General features: G+C 38.5%; 1 protein-coding gene across 3 annotated transcripts in view; it reads left to right on the top strand.

The window, feature by feature from the left end:
- The window catches only part of ANXA10 (annexin A10), a 78,374-nt gene that overhangs the window by 15,875 nt on the left and 39,526 nt on the right, over window positions 1-22,973 (top strand). For all 3 annotated transcript variants that reach the window (XM_017959182.3, XM_017959181.3, XM_009207817.4), the window contains exons 2-3: window positions 421-502; window positions 12,130-12,224. In XM_017959182.3, the coding sequence (XP_017814671.1) occupies window positions 421-502; window positions 12,130-12,224 (177 nt within the window). The remainder of the gene's footprint in view (window positions 1-420; window positions 503-12,129; window positions 12,225-22,973) is intronic.

Raw genomic sequence — 22,973 nt, 5'->3', positions numbered from 1 at the left:
AAAAAATGAACTCAACCAAATTTTCTCTCTGCAATTGACACACAAGTAAGGCATTTGTTTAACAGGCCTTGTGTATATGTCTTGTAGTAATGTAAACATACAGAATATGCTTTCATTTTCATTTGTCTGGAAAACAATGTTGAATTTTTTTTTTATTTATTTTTTATTTTTTTATTTTTTTTGCCTCCTGAGTAGCTGGGATTACAGGTGCCACCACTCCCAGTTAATTTGTCGTATTTTTAGTAGAGACGGGATTTCATCATGTTGGCCAGGTTGGTCTTGAACTCCTGACCTCAGGTGATCGCCTGCCTCTGCCTCCCAAAGTGCAGGGATTACAGGCGTGAGTCACCGCGCCCAGCCACAATGTTGAAACATTAACGTGAATCATTACAATCACTTTCTCATTGATTTTCCCACCAGGTGCAAGGAACCATCTTCCCAGCTCCCAATTTCAATCCCATAATGGATGCCCAAATGCTAGGAGGAGCACTCCAAGGATTTTGTAAGTCTGATTATTTCTACCATCTTTTATTGTAATTATTTTTTGCTTCACCTTGTTTTAAAACTACTGTGGGTATAAAATAGCTAATGTCTTGCAAAACACAGATACAGATTAGACAAAAACTGAGCAAAGAAGTAGAATGAGAAGAAAAATAATATAAAAAAAGACAATAATGATGAACAAATTTGCCTTTAGAAATTGCTACTCTAATCTTAAAATGTTTGCCTTAAATCCCTAAGTGCCTCATCACTAACTACTAAATGAAATCTCAACTGAAACACCTTAATCTAGGATAGAGCATTCTTTTTAACCTTTGCTTTTGTTTTCTAGCTTGCTTCATTTGCTATTTGCTATTTCCACTTCCAGTCAGATCAGACTTTTTGCTATTCCCCCAAATGACTCTGCTTTTCACATCTCTGTAAATTGGCCCAATCACTTCACCTGGAATGCCATTTTCTTCTCTTGTCTACTTTTCATCTAAATTCTCTTTCTTCAAGAATCTGTTCAGCTAAGCCTTCCTCTTTGAATCCTTCTCTGGGCACTGCAAGCTCAACCAGCTATGCCAGCCCCCAGGCGCCTTGCTTCCTACCTCTCACTCCCCTAATCTCATTTGCACTGTGCTTCTGTTTGTCTCACCTGCTGACTGGACTGTGAACTCCCAGAGCTTGGAGTTTGACATAGAGGTGATTAGTAATGAATGAGACTAGAGTTTAGAAAAAAGAATACAGAGAGAGAAGAAGGGAGGAAAATTTTGGGATTCTTTTACATATATATAAAATATATATATAAATAAATATAAAATATTTAAGATATCATATGGAGGTATTAAACTTTCATATAGTTTCCTAGAATAAAACCTGTTTTAAGAAGACTCCTGATGAGCACAAAGATAAGCATAGACAACATAAAAGAAATCTTTGCATAAGACATGCAAAACCTTTCCTAAGAAAGCAAGCTCTTAACTTTAAAGACAAGGTTGCCTTTACAGGAGCTTGACTGTGTGTGTGTGTGTGTATGCATGAATGTACATTTGTGTGTTGTATTCACTAGCAGCATCCCACAGGAAAACAATAGAGGACTTAAAATATGCTTGCTAAAGCTGACTTTAGGAGTTTGCAATGCTTTCATGCCTTTTAAAATATCAATCATCACTAGAAAAATAAAAAGACAAGTTAACACAAAGTTATGAATTACCTTTTTATTGAGGAGTGCAATTTTTGCTTTAAAACTATGGATCACACAATCTGTTCACCAAAAAGTTTTTTTTTTTTTTTTTTTTTTGCTCCAGTTTCAATGTTCCTGTCATTGCAATTTTAGGGTCAGAATAACAATTCCTTTTGACCATCATAATTTGTTGCTTGTCAGTGTGTTAGGCTGAAGTACATTAAGACGTTTTGGCTTTTATTGCATGGTGTCCAGTCCACTGTAGCATGCCAGAGCATGAACACAGCTCAAATTGCTTTAAAGGTCTATCCATCCCCATGACTCTGGCGAAGTGTTATTGAAAAAGACAATTACTAATGTTTTTCTAAGTTACTGTGTTTTATTTAGAAAAATCTGAAAGCAAAAATGTATTCTGAAACAAATGAAAATGAGTAGCTTTGATATAAATTGCTTTAAGTTGTATAAAAATTTACTCGTCATCTACAAAAAGAAACACTTCTTAGTTAACATTCCCTAATAGTGCAGTCTACTTTCCAATTTCTCACCATTTGAAGATACTTTCCAGCTCATGAATTCTTACAACTATTATTATTTTGTATCTATTAACATGTGTAATTGCTAGGTCAACCCTGTGAGATCCTGGACAACCGAAATCATTTTTAACCTACATTCCTAAATCTTAACGAAGGAGAACACAAGTCAAAATTAATCTTTTTTGAAACTCTCAGTGCTATATCAGAGCGGACATTCTCAGCTTGTTCCTGATCTTTCTGATCATTAAGTACAGTGCTAGCTATAGGAGTTTTGAAAATATTCATTATGAAGTTAAGGAAGTTCCCCTCTATTCTTAGTTTGCTAACACTTCTTATCTTGAATAGGTATTGGATTTTGTCAAGTGAGTTTTCTTCATCCGTTGATATAATCACATGATTTTTCTCCTTTTTCCTGTTGATGCAATGGATGACATTAACTGATTTTTAAACGGTGAACCTGCCTTGCATATCTGGAATAAATCCACTTAATCATGAATTATAATGCTTTGTATGCATTCTTATATTTGATTTTCAAACTTTTTGAGGATTTTTGCATCTATCTATGCTCATGAGAAATGTCAGTCAGTAATTTTCTTTTCTTGTTGTGCCTTTCTCTGACTTTGGTATTAGGATAATGCTGACCTAGTAGAATGAGTTATGAAGCATTCTCTATGTGTCTAATTTCTGAAAGAGATTGTAGAAAATTGATATTTCTTTCTTAAAAGTTCGGTAGAATTCATAAGTGAAGCCATATGGACCTAGTGCTTTCTATTTTGTGGGTTATAAATTACTGACTTAAGTTTTTGATAGATACGGGCCCATTCAGATTGTCTATGAGTTTGGATAGCTTGTGTCTTTGAAGAAATTGATCCATTTCATCTAGACTGTCAAATTTGTGGCCTTAGAGTTGTTAATAATATTTTATTATGATTTTAATGTCCATTGAGATTGGTAGTAATGGCTCCTGTTTCACTTCTGATATTAGTAAGGTTTTTTTTTTCTGTCTGTCTCTCTCTCTCTCCTCTCTTGCTTTCTCTCTCTTTCCTTATCCTAGCTAAAGGCCTATAAATTTTATTGATGTTTTCCCCCAGAAAACCAGCTTTTGGTGCCATTGATGTTTTCTCTCGATTTTCCAATTTCAAATTCATTGATTATTTCTGTAATCTTTCTTTTCTTCTGTTTACATTAGGTTTAATTTGCTCTTCTTTTCCCAGTTTCCTAAGATGCAAGCTTAGATTCTTGATTTCAGATTTCTTCTTGTTTCTCTAAATGCAATGTTATACATTTTTCTCTAAGCATTGCTTTTGCTGTATCTCATAAATTTTGAGTCATATTTTTACTTTCAATTTGTTTGAAATTTTTAAAAATTCTCTTGTTACTTCTTCTTTGTCTCACGTGTATTTAGAAGTGTGCTGTTTAATCTATGTGTATTTGGGGATTTTTCCAGCCGTCTTTCTGTTACTGATTTCTAGTTTAATTTTATTGTGGCCTCAGAGCATATTTTGTATGTTTTTTATTATTTTAAATTGTTAAGATGTATTTTGTGGTCCAGAATGTGGTCTATTTTGGTTAATACTCCATGTAACTAGAGAAGAATATGTATTCTGCTTTTGTGGTAATAAGCGTTCTATAGATGTTAATTAGTAATTGACAAATTACTCTAGAGGTGTTAAATTGCTCAGGTATAACAGTGGATTCTTCTGTTTCTCTTTGCAATTCTATTATTTTTTTTCCTCATCTCTTTTGGCACTCTGTTGTTTGGCACATACATATTAAAGTTTGTTATATCTTCTTGGAAAACTGACCCTTTTATCATTTTGTAATAACCCTTTTATTCCTGATAATTTTCTTTGCTTTGAAGTATTCTTTGTCTAAAATTAATATAGCTACTCCAACTTTCTTTTGATTGCATTAGCATGTTATATAATTCTTCATTCTTAATCTCTCTGTGTCTTTAGTGTTGATTTCTTGTAGATCACTTAGTGCTATCAAGAAATAGTTTCCCTCACCTCAGTTAAAATGAGTTTTATCCTAAAGACAGGCAGCAACAAATGTTGGCACGAATGCGGAGAAAAGAGTACCCTTGTACGTTGTTGCTGGGAATGTACATTAGTACCACCACTATGTGGAACAGTTTAAAAGTTCCTCAAAAAGAATTAAAAAGTGAGTTATACCATGTCATCCAGAAAATCCACTGCTAGGTATGTACCTAAAAGAAAGGAAATCAGTATGTCAAAGACATATCTGCATTCCTGTGCTTGTTCCAGCACTATTTACAATAGCTCAGACTTGGAAGCAACCTGTGCATCAACATATAAATGGATAAAGAAAATGTAGTACAAATACTCAACAAAGTACAATTCAACCACAAAAAAGAATGAGATCCTGTCATTTGCAACAACATGGATGAAAGTGGAGATCATACGTTAAGTGAAATAAGCCAGGCACAGAAAGATAAACATTGCATGTTCTCACTTATTTATGAGATCTAAAATTCAAAACAATTGAACACATGGACATAAAAAGGTAGAAGGATGATTACCAGAGGCTGTGAAGGGTAGTGGAGGGCTGTTGGGGACTTGGGGATGGTTCATAGGTACAAAACATAGTTGGAAAGAATGAACAAAACATACTATTTGATAGCACAACAGGGTGACTATAGTCAATAATAACTATGTATTTTAAAATATCTAAAACTGTGTAATTGGATTGTTTGCAACTCAATGGATAAATGCTTAAGGGGATGGATAACCCATTTTTCATGATGTGCTTATTTCATATAGCATGCCTGTATCAAAACATCTTGTGTACTCCATAAATATATATACCTATTATGTAACCACAAAAATTAAAAATTAAGGAATAATTTTAAATTTTAGTAATAATTATTTTCTTGCCTAGGAGACCACTTTTACCTATTTGACCATACAGTCAATTCTCATATTCACAAATGCTATATTTACAAATTTATCTACTCACTAAAATTGTTTTAGAATCCCCAAATCAATATTCACAGATATTTCATGGTCATTTGCAGACAAGTGCAGAGAGGTGAAAAATTTTAGTCACTAGAATGCATATTCCCAGTTGAAATCAAACAAGGTGACCTCTGCCGTCTTCTTTCAGCTTTCATGCTGTAAATAAATCCTTTATGCAGTCTGTGTAGTGACACAATTTTGCATTTGTATGCTTTGCTTGGTGATTGTGCTGTTTAAAATGGCCCTAAGTATAGTGTTGAAGTACTGCCTAGTGTGTTCCTATGCACAAAAAGAAGTATTCAAGAAAAAAATGTGTGTTACATAAACTAAATTTGAGAATTAGTTATAGTTCTGTTGGCCATGAGTTTAATGTTAATGAATTAATAAAATAGTACATCCATAAAAAAGAATAGAAAATGTATTGATATATGCATGGTGCTGTTTGGAAAATGCTGAAGTAACATCTATTCTACGTTATGAAGTATGGAAAAGATGAAAAAAATAGCTGAATTTGTGGGTTTGTGAGACGCTAACTGATAACAAAATTAATAATTTTTAAAAATAATCGAAGTGGTCAGCTTTCTTTTGAAAGTAGTGTCAGGTGGCAGGTTAGAAAAAGTCTGTAGATCAGGAGGCTATAGAAGAGCTTTAAAAATATCTCTTAAATGTTTATACAGGAGAAGGATATGTGGAAGGGTAGTTTTCAGTGCTAACAAGACGCTTGTTTCATAAGGACATTTGCAAACAAACATAATGCAAACGACATTTCAGTTGACAAAAGTGTTGTAACCATAGGGTTGCAGAAACCTAACCCTGCATTTTCCCTAGGAACAATAGTTCAGTATTTACTAATTCAGTGTTCATGACAAATTTGTAGAATATAAATACCACATACAACAAGAGTCAATTGTACAAAATAAAATTTGATAAAATTGTGATGGTTCATTATGCCCAAATTTTCCATTAAAAATCAGAAAAAGATGAATCATTTAGAAATCCCTGACCTAAAGCAGTAGGAGAAGAAAGAGAAAAACATACAATGATTACAAAGAAGAAATCAAAGTTTTGATTATATGAAGAAGAAATTATGTATCTAGAAATTCAAGATTAATAAAAAGTTACTTAATATTATAAGAGAGTTCAATAACTTTTCAGGATACAAATTAAACACAAAAATCAATATCACTTCTTCAATGAAGCAATTATGTGTTAGGAAATAAAACAAAAATAACATAACTGGGAATATCAATAGATGTGCAAATATAAATAACTTTAGCAAGATAAAGCTTCTTGTCATTAGCAAAAAGCTCTGCAAATCTTTACTAAGTCATTTAGAAAAGAAATAATCTTAAATAATAGATTGGCAGAAATATCATGTAAGTGACAGAAAGACAACACTTACAAAATTTATTCCTAAATTTATAGTTATTTTAATTTAAAAATCATAATACAATTATTGAGATTCATATAAAATATCTCTGGAAGAATAAATAAACAAGAATTGCCATGAAAACTTAAAAAGAGAGAAATTCAGAGGGCTAGATTGTGGATAATCTCAACAGAACAAGAACAAAAAACAAGACAATAATTTCATAAATGGGATAATAGTAAGAATAAGACATAGAAAGTAACTTTAAAATCTTCTATTTATTATTAAATATATGTCCACTTTAGAATGTCCATCATGCCATTAACAGATTCCTCTACAGCTATTTTATTTTATTATATTTTATTTATTTATTTATTTATTTTGCCTTTTCGTTCAGGGTCTTAACCAGGCTTGAGGCAGACATCACCTTTCTCGTTGCCTTTTCAGTGGAGTCTGCCTTTTCTCTCAGTAGCCATTAATTTCTATCTTTGAAGCCAGTTCTAGGCCTTCCTCCCTCCCTGTTACAGCTTTCAGACCATTTGTCTGTGCATAAAATACCCTGAGGCTCCCCCTGCTTTTCAGTGGTACAGTCATCTTTGTGAATTCTTAACACTTGTTCTCATTGACTGGATATTTCAGCACCTTATTCATAGCCTTCCTGTGATCCTAAGCCCATCCAGGATGGACTTAATTTCAAAAAAGATGATTTGGTTAACATTCTAGCTTTTCAATTCATTTTTCTCCCCATCTCCATTATATATCTCCCCTTGTCAAAGAAAAATTATACCAGATGGAATTAAACAGCAAGGAAGTTTCTGCAGTGGGGATCAAGACCATTGCAAGAAGGGAGAGACAGTGAACTCAAATCCTATGAAACAAAGGCAAGAGAGTCTTTAAGCAGTATGGTGAGACAGTAGGAAAGAACTGGAGGATGTTGGGCAGGGAGGGCATTGGTCTATGTGATTAGACTATCTGTGATTGCTAACTGGCACTTAACAAAGTCAGGTTCCTGTCCTCACACAGACACTGGGAAATAGGAAATACAGTTTCTATCTTCCCAATGACTACATTTCAAAAGGATGGCTCCCATATTCCTGAGAAAGACAATTTTGGGTTGTCAAACTGCAAGAGGCTGGGAGGAGATTTACGTCTCTAAGACGCAGAGAAAGAATTTAAAATTGCATGTTTTCTCAAATAAATGCTCTAATAAAAGGGAGGTTAGGAGCCTGTAGTTGGGAAGAAACCTGTCTAAATTTTAGTCAAGCTGAGGGAAAGGTAAATGTCATATTGCTGACTCTACTATGACTACAATTACACCTAAATTTATCCAAACTAGTTGTGCACTAAACCGCTCTATTAGCTTGGTGTGTTGGTACATGAGGAAGTGAAGGATACACAGACCAGAAACAGTCTATATTAGGGAGGAGATAGACAGGGTGGCCAGTGTTCCATGAAAAGCATGACAGGTTCACTCTATCCCTCAGAGGCACACAGATGCCTTGTACTTTCATGATTTCCTTCTCCATTATTCTCTCTCCATAATATATGTTCATTATAAGCCATATCTCTCTATTCAACAAGAAAGATGCAATATTAGTCAATTCTCAGACTACTTTAGAGAACTACCTGAGACTGTGTAAATTATAAAGAAAAGACATTTAATTGGTTCATGGCTTTGCAGACCGTACAGGAAGTATGGCTGGGGAGACCTCAGGAAACTTACAATCATGGCAGAAGGCAAAGGGGAAGCAGGCATATCCTACGTGGCCTTCCTACAAGAAGGAAGAGAGTAAAGGGGAGGTGTGACATACACTTTTAAACAACCAGATCTCATGAGAACTCACTCACTATCACAAGACCAGCAAGAGGGAAATCTGCCCCCATGATCCATTCACCCCCCTACCAGACCCCTCCTCCAACCCTGGGGATTACAATCCTGCATGAGATTTGCAAAGGGACATGAATCCAAACCATATCATTCTGCTCCTGTCCCCCCACAAACCTCACGTTCTTCTCACATTGCAAAATATAATTACCCATTTTCAACAGTCTCCTAAGCCTTAACTCATTTCAGCATTAACTCAAAAGTCCACAGTCCAAAGTCTCATCTGAGACAAGGCAAGTCCTTTCTGCCTATGAGCCTGTAAAATCAAAAACAAGTTAGTTACTTCCAATGTACAAGTGGGGTATAGGTATTGGCTAAATATTCTCTTTCCAAAGGGGAAAAATCAGCCAAAACAGAGGAACTAAAGGCCCTGTGCAAGCCTGAAACTTAGCAGGGCAGTCATTGAATCTTAAAGTTCCAAAATAATATCCTTTGACTCCATGTCTCATATCCAAGCCACACTGATGCAAAAGGTGGACCAAGGCCTTGGGAAGCTCTGCCCCCATGTCTCTGCAGAGCTCAGCTCCCACGGCTACTCTCAAGGGCTGGTGTTGAGTCCCTGTGCTTTTCCAGGTGCATGGTGCAAGATGTCAGTGCATCTACCATTCTAGGGTCTGAAGGATGTCAGCCCTCTCCTCACAGCTCCACTAGGCAGTGCCCCAGTGTGGGGGCTCCAACCCCACATTTTCCCTCGACACTACCTTAGTAGAGGTTCCCCATGAAGGCTCTGCTTCTGCAACAGACTTCTGCTTGGACATCCATGTGTTTCCACACATCCTTTGAAATCTAGGCAAAGGCTCCAAAACCTCAACTCTTGCTGTCCATGCACTCACAGACTTAACACCACATGGAAGCCTTGGCAGTTTCCAGCTTGCACCTTCTGGAGCAGCAGCCTGGAATGTATCTCAGGTCCTTTTAACCAAGGCTGGAGCTGGAGCAGCTGGGATGCAGAGAGCAGTGTCCATGCAGAGCCTCTCATGCAGAGAGTATGTCCCCACCTGTGCAGGGTAGCCAGGTGGGGACATAAATCCAAATATCAGATGTTGCTCCCATTTAAACACTAATCAGCTTAAAGGTCAAGGAAGCCATTTTTGGTGGAATAAGAGCTGATTGAAGGGACACTATATTTTCTTCACTCCCTTGTGCTTTTGACTGGAGTTTTATTTTCCTTTCAAAATATTTTTTATAGATTTATGGTGTACGAGTGCAGATTTGTTGCATGCATATATTATATACTGGTGGAGTCTGTGCTTTTAGTGTACCCATCACCTGAATACTGAACAACATACCCAATTGGTAATTTTTTAACCCTTGCCCCTCTTCCACCCTCTCACTGTTTGGAGTCTCTAATATCTATTATCCTACTCAATATGTCCATGTGTAGCCTTTGTTTAGCTCCCACCCATCAGTGAGAACATATGGTAATTGACAGTTTCTGAGTTATTTCACTTAGGATAATGGCCTCTGATTCTATCTATGTTGCTACAAAAGACAAGATTTCATTCTTTTTTATAGCTGAGTAGTATTCCATGGTATGTATATGCCACATTTTCTTTATCCAGTCATCTGTTGATAGACACTTAGGTTGATTACATATCTTGGCTATTATAAATGCTAATGCAATAAACATATAAATGCAAGTATCTTTGTATATAATGATTACTTTCCCTTTGAGTATGTACACACAGTGGTGAAATTTCTGAGTCAAATGGTAGTTCTATTTTTAGTTCTTTGAGAAATCTCCATACTGTTTCCCATAAAGATCATACTAATTTACATTTCCACCAACAATCTTTCAGCATGCCTTTTTTTGCACATCCTCTCCAACATCTATTGTTTTGCCTTATTTTATTTTATTTATTTATTTTATTTATTTATTTATTTTGAGACAGAGTCTCGCTCTGTCACCCAGGCTGGAGTGCAGGGGTATAATCTCGGCACACTGCAACCTCCACCTCCCAGGTTCAAGCAATTCTCTTGCCTCAGCCTCCTGAGTAGCTGGGACTAAAGGCGTCTGCCACCACGCCTGGCTGATTTTTTGTATTTTTAGTAGAGACGGGGTTTCACCATGTTAGCCAGGATGGTCTTGATCTCCTGACCTCATGATCCACCCTCCTGAGCCTCCCAAAGTGCTGGGATTACAGGCATGAGCCATCGTGCCCGGACATTAACTTTTTAATAATAGTCATTCTGACTGACATACGATGGTATCTCATTGTGGTTTTAACTTGCATTTATCTGCTGATTCATGATGTTGAGCACTTTTCATATGTTTGCTGGCTTCTTGTGTGTCTTCTTTTGGAAAAAAAAAATTATTCATATCCTTTGCCCACTTTTTAATGGAGTTATTTGTTTTCTCTTGTTCTTATAGCAGTACCATGCTTGTTTTGATTACCGTAGCCTTGTAGTATAGTGTGAAATCAGGTAATGTGATGACTTTGGCTTTGTTCTCTTTGTGTAAGATTGTGTTGGCTATTAAGGCTTTTTTTTTTTTTCTTTTTTTTTGAGACAGAGTCTCGCTCTGTCGCCCAGGCTGGAGTGCAGTGGCATGATCCCTGCTCACTGCAAGCTCCGCTTCCCGGGTTCACGCCATTCTCCTGCCTGAGCCTCCTGAGTAGCTAGGACTACAGGCGCCCTTCATCATGCCCGGCTAATTTTTTGTATTTTTAGTAGAGATGGGGTTTCACCGTGTTAGCCAGGATGGCTCGATCTCCTGACCTCGTGATCTGCCCGTCTCGGCCTCCCAAAGTGCTGGAATTATAGGCTTGAGCCACCACGTCTGGCCTCAGGCTCTTTTTTGACTCCATATGAACTTTAGGATTGTTTGTCATAATTCTATGAAAAATGACACTGATAAGCTGATAGTGATTGCATTGAACCTGTAAATTGCTTTGGACAGTATAATAATTTTAGTGATATTTATTCTTCCAATTCATGAGCAGGAAATAATTTTCCATTTGTTTGTGCTATCTATGATTTCTTTCAACAGTGTTTTGTAGTTACCCTTATAGAGATCTTTCACTTCCTTGGTTAAATGTATTCCTAGATATTTTATTTATTTTTGGTAGCTATTATAAATGGAACTGAGTTCTTGATTTGGTTCTCAGCTTGATCGTTGTTGGGGTATAGAAATGCTGCTGGTTTTCATATGTTGATTTTGTATCCTGAAACTTTACTGAAATCATTTATCAAATCTGGGAGTCTTTTGGAGGAGTCTTTATAGTTTCTATAAGATGGTAAGATCATATCATCAGCAAACTGAGACAGTTTGGCTTCCTCTCTTCCAATTTGGGTGATTTTTATTTTTTCTCTTGCCTGATTGTTCTAGCTAGGACTCCCAGTACTATGTTGAATAGGAGTGGATAAGGAAATATCCTTGTCTTGTTTCTGTTCTCAGGCGGAAAGTTTTCCCTGTTCAGTATGATGTTGGTTGTGAGTTTGTCATATATGGCTTTTATTATTTTGAGGAATGTTCCTTCAATGCCTAGTTTGTAGTAATAGCACTAAATTAGGAGATAGGAAGGATCCAGGCTTCATCAAGCATCATTACATGATTTCCAATTTTAGTTAAAATTGTTCCCTGCTGTAAAATACCATCAGGGATAATGCTTGCACACTGGTTATGATCGTTAGATAATGGATTCTTCCCAACCACAAAGTAGCAACTTTACTAATCTTCAAATATTATTCTTTTCCAGACTGTGACAAAGACATGCTGATCAACATTCTGACTCAGCGCTGCAATGCACAAAGGCTGATGATTGCAGAGGCATACCAGAGCATGTACGGCCGGGTAAGGTCACTTTATCTTGACCTATTTCTAGGGCAATCGCCTGAGAACTAACCACACTCGTGGATAATAGGTATTATTATTTTTTCAATCTCACAGATTGCTGATATCTCAGACATCATTATGTGTCAGAAACAGTTCATATTCCTCTAGCACGTTTCGAGGAATAAAATCTATATTATGAAACAAATATACATGTGAGATAGGTTCATAATCACACTGATCAGTGACCACAAGTTCTTTCCCCAAAATCATTCAGTGTCCCCAAATGAAAAGTTTTGATAACCTGACATTGCCAGTGGGTCCAATTAGGCTTAAAGTGTTGTGCTGGAAATGCGCCTGTGTAGAGCTTTAGGGAAGGCATATAAAATACTAATGATCACCAGGTCAAAATATAACAGCTTTTCCTACAGTTTCTGCAAGTCCTCACCCAACTCTCAACCAAAGTGAATTCTCTACTAGCTTTTCCTTTCACCAGCATGCAGCTATGGAGACCATTAAAAAAGAATGGCAGTTTAACAATAGTTTAAGGCAATAAAACTATCCATAGTGTTTTAAAGTAATCACACTCTAATTTCAAAGCAAGTACCATTAAAGATTCCTTGCTTTTGTTGTGCATTTAAAGCACAAATTCAGAACAAAAGCTCTTCAGGCCAAAAGTGCCTGAAACAACAATTCCTTCTTCAGCTGAGCTTTATCCATGAAACACTCGCCTAAAAATTTCTCTGTAGAGTTAGTCCATGTAAATTTGCTCCACCTCTAAACCCCAGTCTTTGCACAACTATAATAGATGAAATAAAAGATATCCCTCAGCTTTAGGTTGACTTAATAATCCAAAAGCTACTACCAGTAGTGACCTTAGTTGAATTAAGCCAAAGTAGAAGACCAGTTATACCTTCTTTTCCACATAAACTGTTACCTCAGCCTATGTTCCACTGACACCAGTACTAGCTTTCTTCTGAAAGAGAATATAAAAACTATAAAAGTTGTGTCATTGGTAATCTAACATTGTTTTAATATGCATAGTGCTGTAAGAAATGTCTTTTTTTTTTTTTTTTTTTTTTTTTTTTGAGATGGAGTTTCACTCCTGTTGCCCAAGCTGTAGTGCAATGGCATGATCTCGACTCACTGCAACCTCCACCTCCTGGGTTCAAGCGATGCTCCTGCCTCAGCCTCCTGAGTGTCTGGGATTACAGGCATGCATCACCACGCCCAGCTAATGTTTTGTATTTTTAGTAGAAACGGGGTTTCACCATTTAGCCAGGCTGGTCTCCAACTCCTGACCTCAGGTGATCTGCCCATCTCGGCCTCCCAAAGTGTTGGGATTACAGGCGTGAGCCACCATGCCCAGACAAGAAATGTCATTTTTAAGTACTTTTCTTTTAACCCAAAGTTTACATACCTTTTTGCTTTTTACATATCAGGTTAAATTTAGCCTGAAAACATTACTTTATCAAGCTCTACAAAACTATGCTAAACCAGATTAAAACAATTTTAAAATGAAGTACTTACACTCAAGGAATTTAAAATCTACTAAAGAATTTATACTCTAGTAAAGAACTTTTCACTGTACATATAAAGTCTCAGTTTGTTAAACCCTCAGTTTTGCTGAATAATTCATACCTCCTGGAAAACCTTGGCTGATACACTAAATTGCACTGCCTGGAAAACTGGAAGTCACGTTTGCCTCTTTCCTCTGAAATACCCTTGTCATTTGCAGTCAATTAGCAAGTTCTGTAAATTATTTCTCTTCACACATTTCTCTCTTTAAACTCACTTACACAGTCTTGATTTAGATCTTCATCATTTTGTGCCCAGGCTAATGCTGAAACTCCTAAATGGTCCTGTCTACCCCTAGTCCCTTCCCACTCCAGTCTATCCCCAAACTGTAGCCAGAATGACTCAAAATCTAAATTTTCACACATCACTTTGTCACTTTAATCCTTGAATGTTTATCTTGTTTCTCCCTACAAATATCCGCGTTTCCATGCGTTACTCAAAAGTATGGGGAATCCTCAGTCCTTAGTCATCTTGGGAGTAAGATAATGGCCAAGTGACAATTCAAAGACAGCAGAAATCTTTACTTGAAGGGAAAGAGGGAGCAGAGAGTTTATTCAAAGGGACAGGACACTCTGAAAGATGAGGCAGAGCAGGCTGCTGAAAGAGAATGGGCCAGCAGAGTCCTGGGTTGGGTTTTTACAACGTTGGATTTTTCTTCATGTTTCCCGCTCTGTCTCCACTCTGTCTCAAGTCTCTGCCTTTTTTCTTCATCTAGTTTTTCTCCTTCTGCCATAAGCCCTTGCCTTTTACCTGCCTAGTTTCCACCCCAGGTTTGTGGGGCCCTCACTTACTACTAGTGGGTGCGCATGCGTGGGCCAGGTGTTGGATACGAATTCTATCTAATGGCTGCGTTGCTCATTACCGCCACCCCAGGAAGGTCTTACAGCAGTCAAATTTGTACTTGTGCCTGTATATCTCTTAAGAATTTCTTCTTTGCCCTTTTTCTTTCTTTCTGCTCTCAGTTGACTAATTGTCCACCTATTCCAACATTAGAGACGCTATTAATATGTAAATGGTGGGTGGTCCCTTGGACCTGAGACTTCCCAAGCTTTTCCTTTCTCAAAGGCTCCCAACCTGCTCATGTCTAGCCATCTGCCTACACGTATTCCTACACATGGAATAAACCTAATGCCTTCCCAGGGCGCACAAAGCCTTCCTTGCTTTGTTCCTGCTCTCCATCTTCACCCCTCTCCCCTTCCCTAACACAGCGTTCACCAGCAGCCAGATGGAACTGCTCTACTTGTAGTCCTTCGAATTCACCATGGCTGCCCCTCACCTCCAGTCACGTTGTTTTATCTATTTGCAATAACCTGATTTCAATACCACATGCTGGACACCTATCATCCTTCCAGGTACTGGACACAAGACCTCACAGCCCCCCACCAGATGGAGTGGAACAGACTTGGGCTGCTAATACATCCTTTTTCTAACTTCCTCACAGTAACTAATGACACCTCTGTGAGTTTGTTTGTATCTGTTTCACTTTACCACAGTCTAAAGCCTTGAAAGCTGGGATGGTTCTTGTTCATCCTAGAGCTTACCACAAATGTCTGTCTAGCATACAATTAAGATTGCTTAATTAATGTTTATTGAATGACAGTGTAAAGGTGCATCTAACTGCAGTTCCTCCGATAAGACACAGGCAGGCTTTGACTGCTCCTGGAAACCTTCGCAGTCTGTCACGCTCACCCTCTGCTCTGTGTTTCCTGCTTGGTTCCAAGAGGTCTTTGTGCATAATGCCAGTGGGTTGTGCTGGTTCACTTTTACATCTTGCCAAGAACACTGTCATCTCCGGGAGAAGCAGGGATTGTAATATTTGCTGCTCTCCCTCCAGAGCCCAGCCTAGGTCTGGCATAGAAAAGGCATTTCGTTTACAGAATCAGTGCATCTAAGGCATTATGTTCTGCCTATTTACTTTCTTTTTAAAGAAAAGGAAAACCATCCTTTCATTATCCACTCTGTAGTTAAAATGAATCTATGCCAATTGCCTAGATTTCTCTTTTCCCTCACTCCTTGCCCTGGCTGCCACCAGGTTAATGTCCCTGACCATCAGTAAGGTCTTCCTGACATCTACCACTGCTCATATTTAGGACTTCTTCTTCCAGCTGGCCAAGGTGTATCTCCTGCTACTTTTCCCTTTCTGTGGTGAGAATGTATACATTAGCCCCTATGTTAAACAATGATATTTTAAATTTTCATTAACAAGAATAATCAAGAGTTGACAGAATCATTTTCTTAGCTGCTGAGTGAAGTACAATTCTCAGCAGGCTCCATAAACACTTCTTACTTGACAGTTTACATTGGTGCAGAGTGGCTGAATTTCATCAGCTTTGCCTCACCTATTGCAGAAATTAATCCCTAGACTCAATTGAAAATCCACTTGGAATTCTACTGATTGACATATTTATCAAAGTACTTCATGAGGTCACTTCTGATCTTCCCCACCAAAGCAAGCGCTAGTTAAAAACAATGCAGTGACACCAAGGCAACAATGAAATGCCCTTGTGAATGGGAAGAAGAACAAACAGACAATGATTCTTGAAGGAGTTCAAATTCAGCATTGATGCAATTCATTTTCTCATTTTTCATCTAAAACAGGGACTATCCGGTCTAAAATATGCTGGTTTCTGTCATTCATTTAACCCACTTTGTTGGTTAAGCAATTTAGTGCCCGGGCTGACTTGCCCAAAAGTAAAACTTGAACCAAGGTTATCTGACTATTAAATTGTTTCTTCCACAAGTTCTCAGTAATGTCCACTGTTCTCAATGAAGCAAACACTGAGGCTTACAAGGGCAGACATCTATACTGCGAATTCCCTCACATCCTTCAAGGTTTTGCTTAAGTGTCAACTACTCAAGAGGGCCTAATCTAAAGTTGTCACTCACTCCAAGCCCTATGCTAGAGCTCCAGGTACCCCTCACCTGACCCACAGGAGGAAGTTCAGGGCAAGCCTATCATGTAACAGTCTTAGCCAGTGAGTTAAGGCAATCCCGAATGCCCTCTAAGGCCAAAATGGTGTGTGTAATTAGGTATTCTCTCTCCAGGTGCCAAGATTGTTGTTTTTGTTTTTTTTTTTTTTCCTTTTCTTTCTTTGAGACAAAGTCTCGCTCTGTCACCCAGGCTGGAGTGCGCTGGCGCGATCTCAGCTCACTGCAACCTCCGCCTCCTGGGTTCAAGCAATTCTCCTGCATCAGCCTCCCCAAGTAGCTGGGATTACAGGAGCGTGCCACCACACCCAGCTAATTTTTTGTATTTTTAGTAGAGATGGGGATTTGCCATGTTGGCCAGGCTGGTCTCGCACTCCTGACCTCAGGTGATCCACCCGCCTTGGCCTCCCAAAGTGCTGGGATTACAGGCATGAGTCACTGTGTCCAGTTGTTGTTCTTACTCTACCACTAGAAAATTGACCTGTTCCATTCCAGTAGGTGTAACTTCAGTTTTTTTCTATCATTTCTAACTTACACCTAGAACTTTAATATGGAATAGTCAGGTACAAGAGGGACAAAGCCATTTGTATACAGCTTCCAGAAAGCTATTATGTCCCACACATAGTGTACCCAAAACAATGATCCTTATCCTTATGATCCGGGGTGATGAGATTCCAGAGAGAATCCAAGTGACTGATCCAGAATTGAGTTTGAATTCCTATGTCCACTTTTGATTAGGCTGCCACCCAGAGAATAGGCCAACCAGGACACCCTGAGGTTGGTATTGTAACTGCCCAATGGTTTCTCCTTGCCCACTGACAAGACAGAGCTGATTTATCAAGAGAGGGGAATATAAATAGAGTTTAATTCACACAGAGACAGTTGTACAGGAGACGGGAGTTCTATTATTACTCAAATCAGGCTCTCCAAAAACTTGGGGATTGGGGTTTTTAAGGATAATTTAGTGGGTAGGGGTCAGAAAGTGTGGAGTGCTGATTGGCTGGTTCAGAAATGAAATCATAGGGAGTCAAAGCTGTCCTCCACTGAGTCAGATGCTGGGTGGGGGCCACAAGACCAGGTGAGCCAGCTTATCAACCTGGGTGTTGACAGCTAATCCACTGAGTACAGGGTCTGCAAAATATCTCAAGCACTCAGCCTAGGTTTTATAATAACTGATGTGGTATTGCTTCCCAGCCCTTTGGCTAAGATCAAGTGTATAATACTGATGTTTTCCTGAGGAACAATTTAGGGAGGTTCAGAATGTCACAGCCTCCAGCTGCAAGACTCCTAAACCATAATTTCTCATCTTGTAGCTAATTTGTTAGTCTTGCAAAGGCAGCCTAGGGGATTTGTTTTAGAAAAGAGCTGTTACTGTCTTTGTTTCAAAGTTAAACTATAACCTAACTTCCTCCCAAAGTTAGTTTGACCTATGACCAGGAATAAACAAGTACAGCTTGGATGTTAGAAGAAAGATGGAGTCAGGCCAGCTCTCTTTCACTGTAATTGCCTCAGTTGTAAGTTTTGCAAAGGCAGTTTCAGTATTAAGAGAAAGAAAGAAGCATCATGCTTAGAAAAGGTCAGAATGAAATCCCAAATTTTAAAAATAGGCTTATATGACCCTCTTCCTCCATCATGGTCGTTTTCCAAGAAACTGAAAGGAGGTTAATATTTTCCAGGAACTATTGAATTCCAGAACCGAACTTCCCTGCTAAGCTAAGTAGGCCAGACAAAGGTCAAGAAGATAGAGTCAGAAGTCTTACTGAGCTGGTCAATTTGCAGCAATACCAGAAGCCTAGGGGTGGTGGAGAGCATCAAATACCTTGACTCTTAGTCTATTGTTGAGTGGCTTTTTTTTTTCTTTGAGACAGAGTCCTGCTCTGTCACCCAGGCTGGAGTGCAGTGGCATGATCTTGGCTCACTGCAACCTCTACCTCCCAGGTTCAAGCAGCCTCCTGTGTAGCTGGGATTACAGATGCATGCCACCACGCCTGGCTAATTTTTTGTATTTTTAGTAGGGATGAGGTTTCACCATGTTGGCCAGGCTGGTCTTGAACTCCTGACCTCAGGCGATCCACCCGCCTCAGCCTCCCAAAGTGCTGGGATTGCAGGCATGAGCCACCATGCCCAGCCTTGAGTGGCATTTTTAATAAAACTGCATGATGGTCAGACTTCAAGTAATCTAGAAAGCCAAAGACATGGCACAGATTATTTTCATGGGCCACAGTGATGGGCGGAAGTCAGCTGATTGAACTGAAACAGCAATATTGTAACTTGACAAAGTGTTATCATTTCTGAGGACCTGCAGGAGCCTATGAGGTGCTCAAAGTCTAAAGCAATCCATCTGCCAGAACTGCAGGGGCGATATCCTATGAATTGTGATTTCCTTTGCCAGGAAAAATGCAAGTCAACCTTTGACGAAAGTGACAAGATTGGCAAGTGGTGGTAACCTTGGCATCAGAAACATAGAATGCTTTACCACATGCCCAGTCTGATGATTAATCCAGGTAGCAATTGTGGATCTGAGCAATGCAGGCTGGATCAGCACCTGGATTCCAGTTGGTCTCATCAGAGAATCAGCCCTTACTGTGGACAGCTGCAAGAAGGACACAAAAGTTATCAGCGCCTGCAATTTTTCCCCACAGACTACAGAAGGAAACTCCTGTTTAATATGCAGTTTGTGTTTTTCCAAGAGTTAACCCAAAGAAAAGCTAACAGCCCAAGAGTGAATAAAAAGATTGAGTTTATCAAGGGGAACACTGTTCAGAGCTATGATAGCCTTGATTTCTGCCCATGGGGCAATAGTCATTCATTTTTGGTTCTGCACAGGTGTTTCTGAGTTGAGCAGCCACAGCAGCCCAGTGGACACTATCTGGTTTCAGCTCATCTGAATCGCCAGTGAACCAGGCCATGGCATTTAGGGCAACAGATTGAGGTCCCCATTGAATCAGCAGCTTGCTGATTTCCCCAACAGTTTCCCCCAAAGGAATAGCTACCATTTTTTTTTTCATGTAAATGCAAGACACTGCAGGGTCCAGGTCTACTGGATTCTTCGATGTACCACTTCTATTTGACAGGTGAGACTGGCTGGTTTCCTTCCACCTTGCCACTCATTGAGTCCCAGTTGTCCTACTCCAATATGAGAATGTCAGGCATCAGGGTCACAAGGCCTGCATGGATCAGGCATTCAGTTTCTCTAAAAGTCCAGTAGAGGCCAGTAGCTGCTTTTCAAAAGGGATATACCCAGAATTGTATCAGGAAGGCAACAAGTTTAAAACATCGAGAGGCATCTTTGAGAGACTGCTTTCCCTTGCCAGAGGCTCCAATCAGCAAACGATCTATCATAGAAACTTGTACCTGAAAGTGATCATCAGGCTTATGGGGCTTCATAGGTAGTAGCACTTCTTACATCTGCTGTTTTCCCATGGAAAGCATGCCCTCCAGTATTTAGGAGCATTCACAGAAGAAACAAATAAACATGAATACCAAGTACCTTCAACAGTGGAAGTTATACTAGTCTAAAGGTCTCCATTCATAAGGTTTTTTGACTTTCCTTCTCCATTTCAAACCTTGCTCAAACCCATCCTTTGAATTTGGGTGTACTTTCACCGTGGGTGTACTTTCACCGATGATGGGCCCAGGTAGAATGGTGACATGGACACTCGCATCCAACAAATTCACATATCCTTCAGTCCTCCAGCTCCACAAAGGCAAATGTGCATGGCCCTAATCCACAATGGGAACAGGAAGATCTCTGTCCCACCTTCACTCACTTTTTTCCTGAAAGCACTAGAAGTTGGGGTAGAGGGAAGGAAAAGATCAGGGGACGTGAGGGAGACAGTGGCTCTGCATCAGTCAGCATGGCACGTTGATTTCCTGTACAGTGGATGTGCACACCTCAATCAAATGAATTTCCAATGGTTTTGGCCTGCACAACATTCTCCATTGGGGGCAACTTCATCATTACTGACCCTATGTGTTTCAGCTTTGTGGGCCCTTGAGTCAGAGGTCAGAACCACAGTTATTTGTGTCACAGTCAAGGGGTTTGAGCCCTTTGACTGACTTGGGTTTGACCCATATGTGACTTTTTTTTTTTTTGAGAGGAGTCTTGCTGTATTACCTGGAGTGCAGTGGCACAATCTCAGCTCACCGCAACCTCTGTCTCCTGGGTTCAAGCAATTCTCTGCCTCAACCTCCTGAGTAGCTGGGATTACAGGTGCCCACCACCACATCCAGCTAATTTTTGTATTTTTAGTAGAGACAGGGTTTCACCATCTTGGCCAGGCTGGTCTTGAACTCCTGACCTTGTGATCCACCTGCTTTGGTCTCCCAAAGTGCTGGGATTACAGGCATGAGCCACTGTGCCTGGCCATGACAATTTTTTTTAATGAGTCAGTCTTTGAAATGGACTCTATCTTACTTGCTAACCTATGTTCACAATAACATCTCTTATCTCAAGTTTTTTCCTGTAATTGACATAAAAGCTGGGGAAATTTTCTAGGTGCATATAATTTTTGCCCAGTATTTTTATTCCACCTTGTTTTATACTCCCCCAAATTAGTCATTGTTATGCCATTGTATAAGTTAGTGTTTCTTTAGTTTTATTTGTGATTGTTTATTTATTTGTATAGTTTTCTTCTAATACCCAATTCTATGTTTCTGATTTCAATGTGATTTTTTTCAAAAGGGCATTCATTAACAGTTCCTTTTTTTCTGGAAATAACAAATGAATGTTAAATTATTTCAGTCTTTTCCTGAGAATATTTTTATTATTTTCTCATTGTTAAATATTAGTTTAGATAGCTATAGAATTCTGGGATCAATTCTAGTTATTTTTCCCCAAATCTTTGCAAATAAAACTTCAGTGTTTTTTGTTTGTTTGTTTGTTTGTTTTTCTGGCCCTTATCGATACTTCTGAGAAAACTCTTCTGACATTGACAGGTATTATTTTGTTTGTTTTGGTCCTTTTTTCTATAGATTCTCTGTTATTCTCTGGATGCTTTTAAGATAGATTTCTTTATTTTTGGTATTCTGTAGTTTCACTGTGGTAGTCAACAGGCTTGTATATTTTTTGTCTAAATAACTGAGGATTTACATATTCTGGAAGACTGGAAATAATGTTTCTCCAACATTGTTCACATTCTCTCCTACTGTAAATCCTATTAGACCAAAGTCTGTCCTTCTAATTCACTCTTTGAAGTCTGTTAACTTTATGTTACCATATAAATACCGTATATTTCTTGTCTGCATATGTAGAATATTTTTGTCATTTTAAAATGTATTTTCCCAATGTACTGATTTCATTTTTAGTTTTTTATTAGCTACTCTTTTTAGTTTTTAATTTCTAGAATTTTATTTGCTTTCTTTAAAAAGTCTGTTAACTTTTTTCATAGTATTCCCTCAGATTGTTATTAATGATCTCAAATTCATGGGGTTTCAATTCTGATTGTTGCAGAGTCCACTATATCATCTGGGAGATGGGTCTGGTTTTTTGTTTCTTTAGGGAGAATCTTTTTCTGTTCAGGAGTGTCCGAGAATTTCTAAAGATTGGTTTTGCATTTGCTTCTTCTGTTCCACGAGAACCACCAGTTTAAGATCAGCTTTCATGATGATTTTTCTAAATGGAGGTCTCAGTTCATATGAGTTAAATAAATTCGAGCTTCAAGCCCAAGGAAAGCACAGATCTATTGTTTCAGATTATCAGGGAAAATGTTCTCCTACTCAAAGCCCAGGCAATGAGTGGTAAGCATGAGCTTTCTGCCAATCTTTCAATGCTGAATGATATTTTCTTCTAGTTCACTCTGCTCCTGAGGATACAACCCTTTGGGGATAGCAACCTCATATGGGAGGTTTCACATTTAATTCCCTGTGTTGCGTTGCCCAGTAAATGTTCTTTTCTCTTCATAGAGTGCCGTAAATTAGGCATTAAAGCTCAAACCAAATAGTTCTCAAAACCAACCTCTACTTTCCCCAGTCACCTGCAGGATCATCTCCAAGGTCAGCTCACTTGCTTATCTTCTGGTTTTCATTTTTTCCCTGATTTTTACATCAAGCTGTTTCTCTTTCTTCTGAAATCATGTATACTGTTAAAAGTATTTTTGTTACTTTTTATCAGGTATTTGAAAGGGGAGAGTTTTAGCTTTAATATACTATATGTGTCTAGAAGACCAAAGTATTATCATTATTATCAGACAAAAAAAAATAACCCAAATTTCATTGAAAATTAAATCATAATGTAAACTGCAAAAATATCTGTAAAATGAAGTT

Source organism: Papio anubis, chromosome 3 (genome assembly GCF_008728515.1).
Source record: "Papio anubis isolate 15944 chromosome 3, Panubis1.0, whole genome shotgun sequence".
NCBI lineage: Eukaryota > Metazoa > Chordata > Mammalia > Primates > Cercopithecidae > Papio > Papio anubis.
The sequence above is the reverse complement of the archived record's forward strand: the minus strand, read 5'-3'. Positions and strand labels throughout refer to the sequence as shown.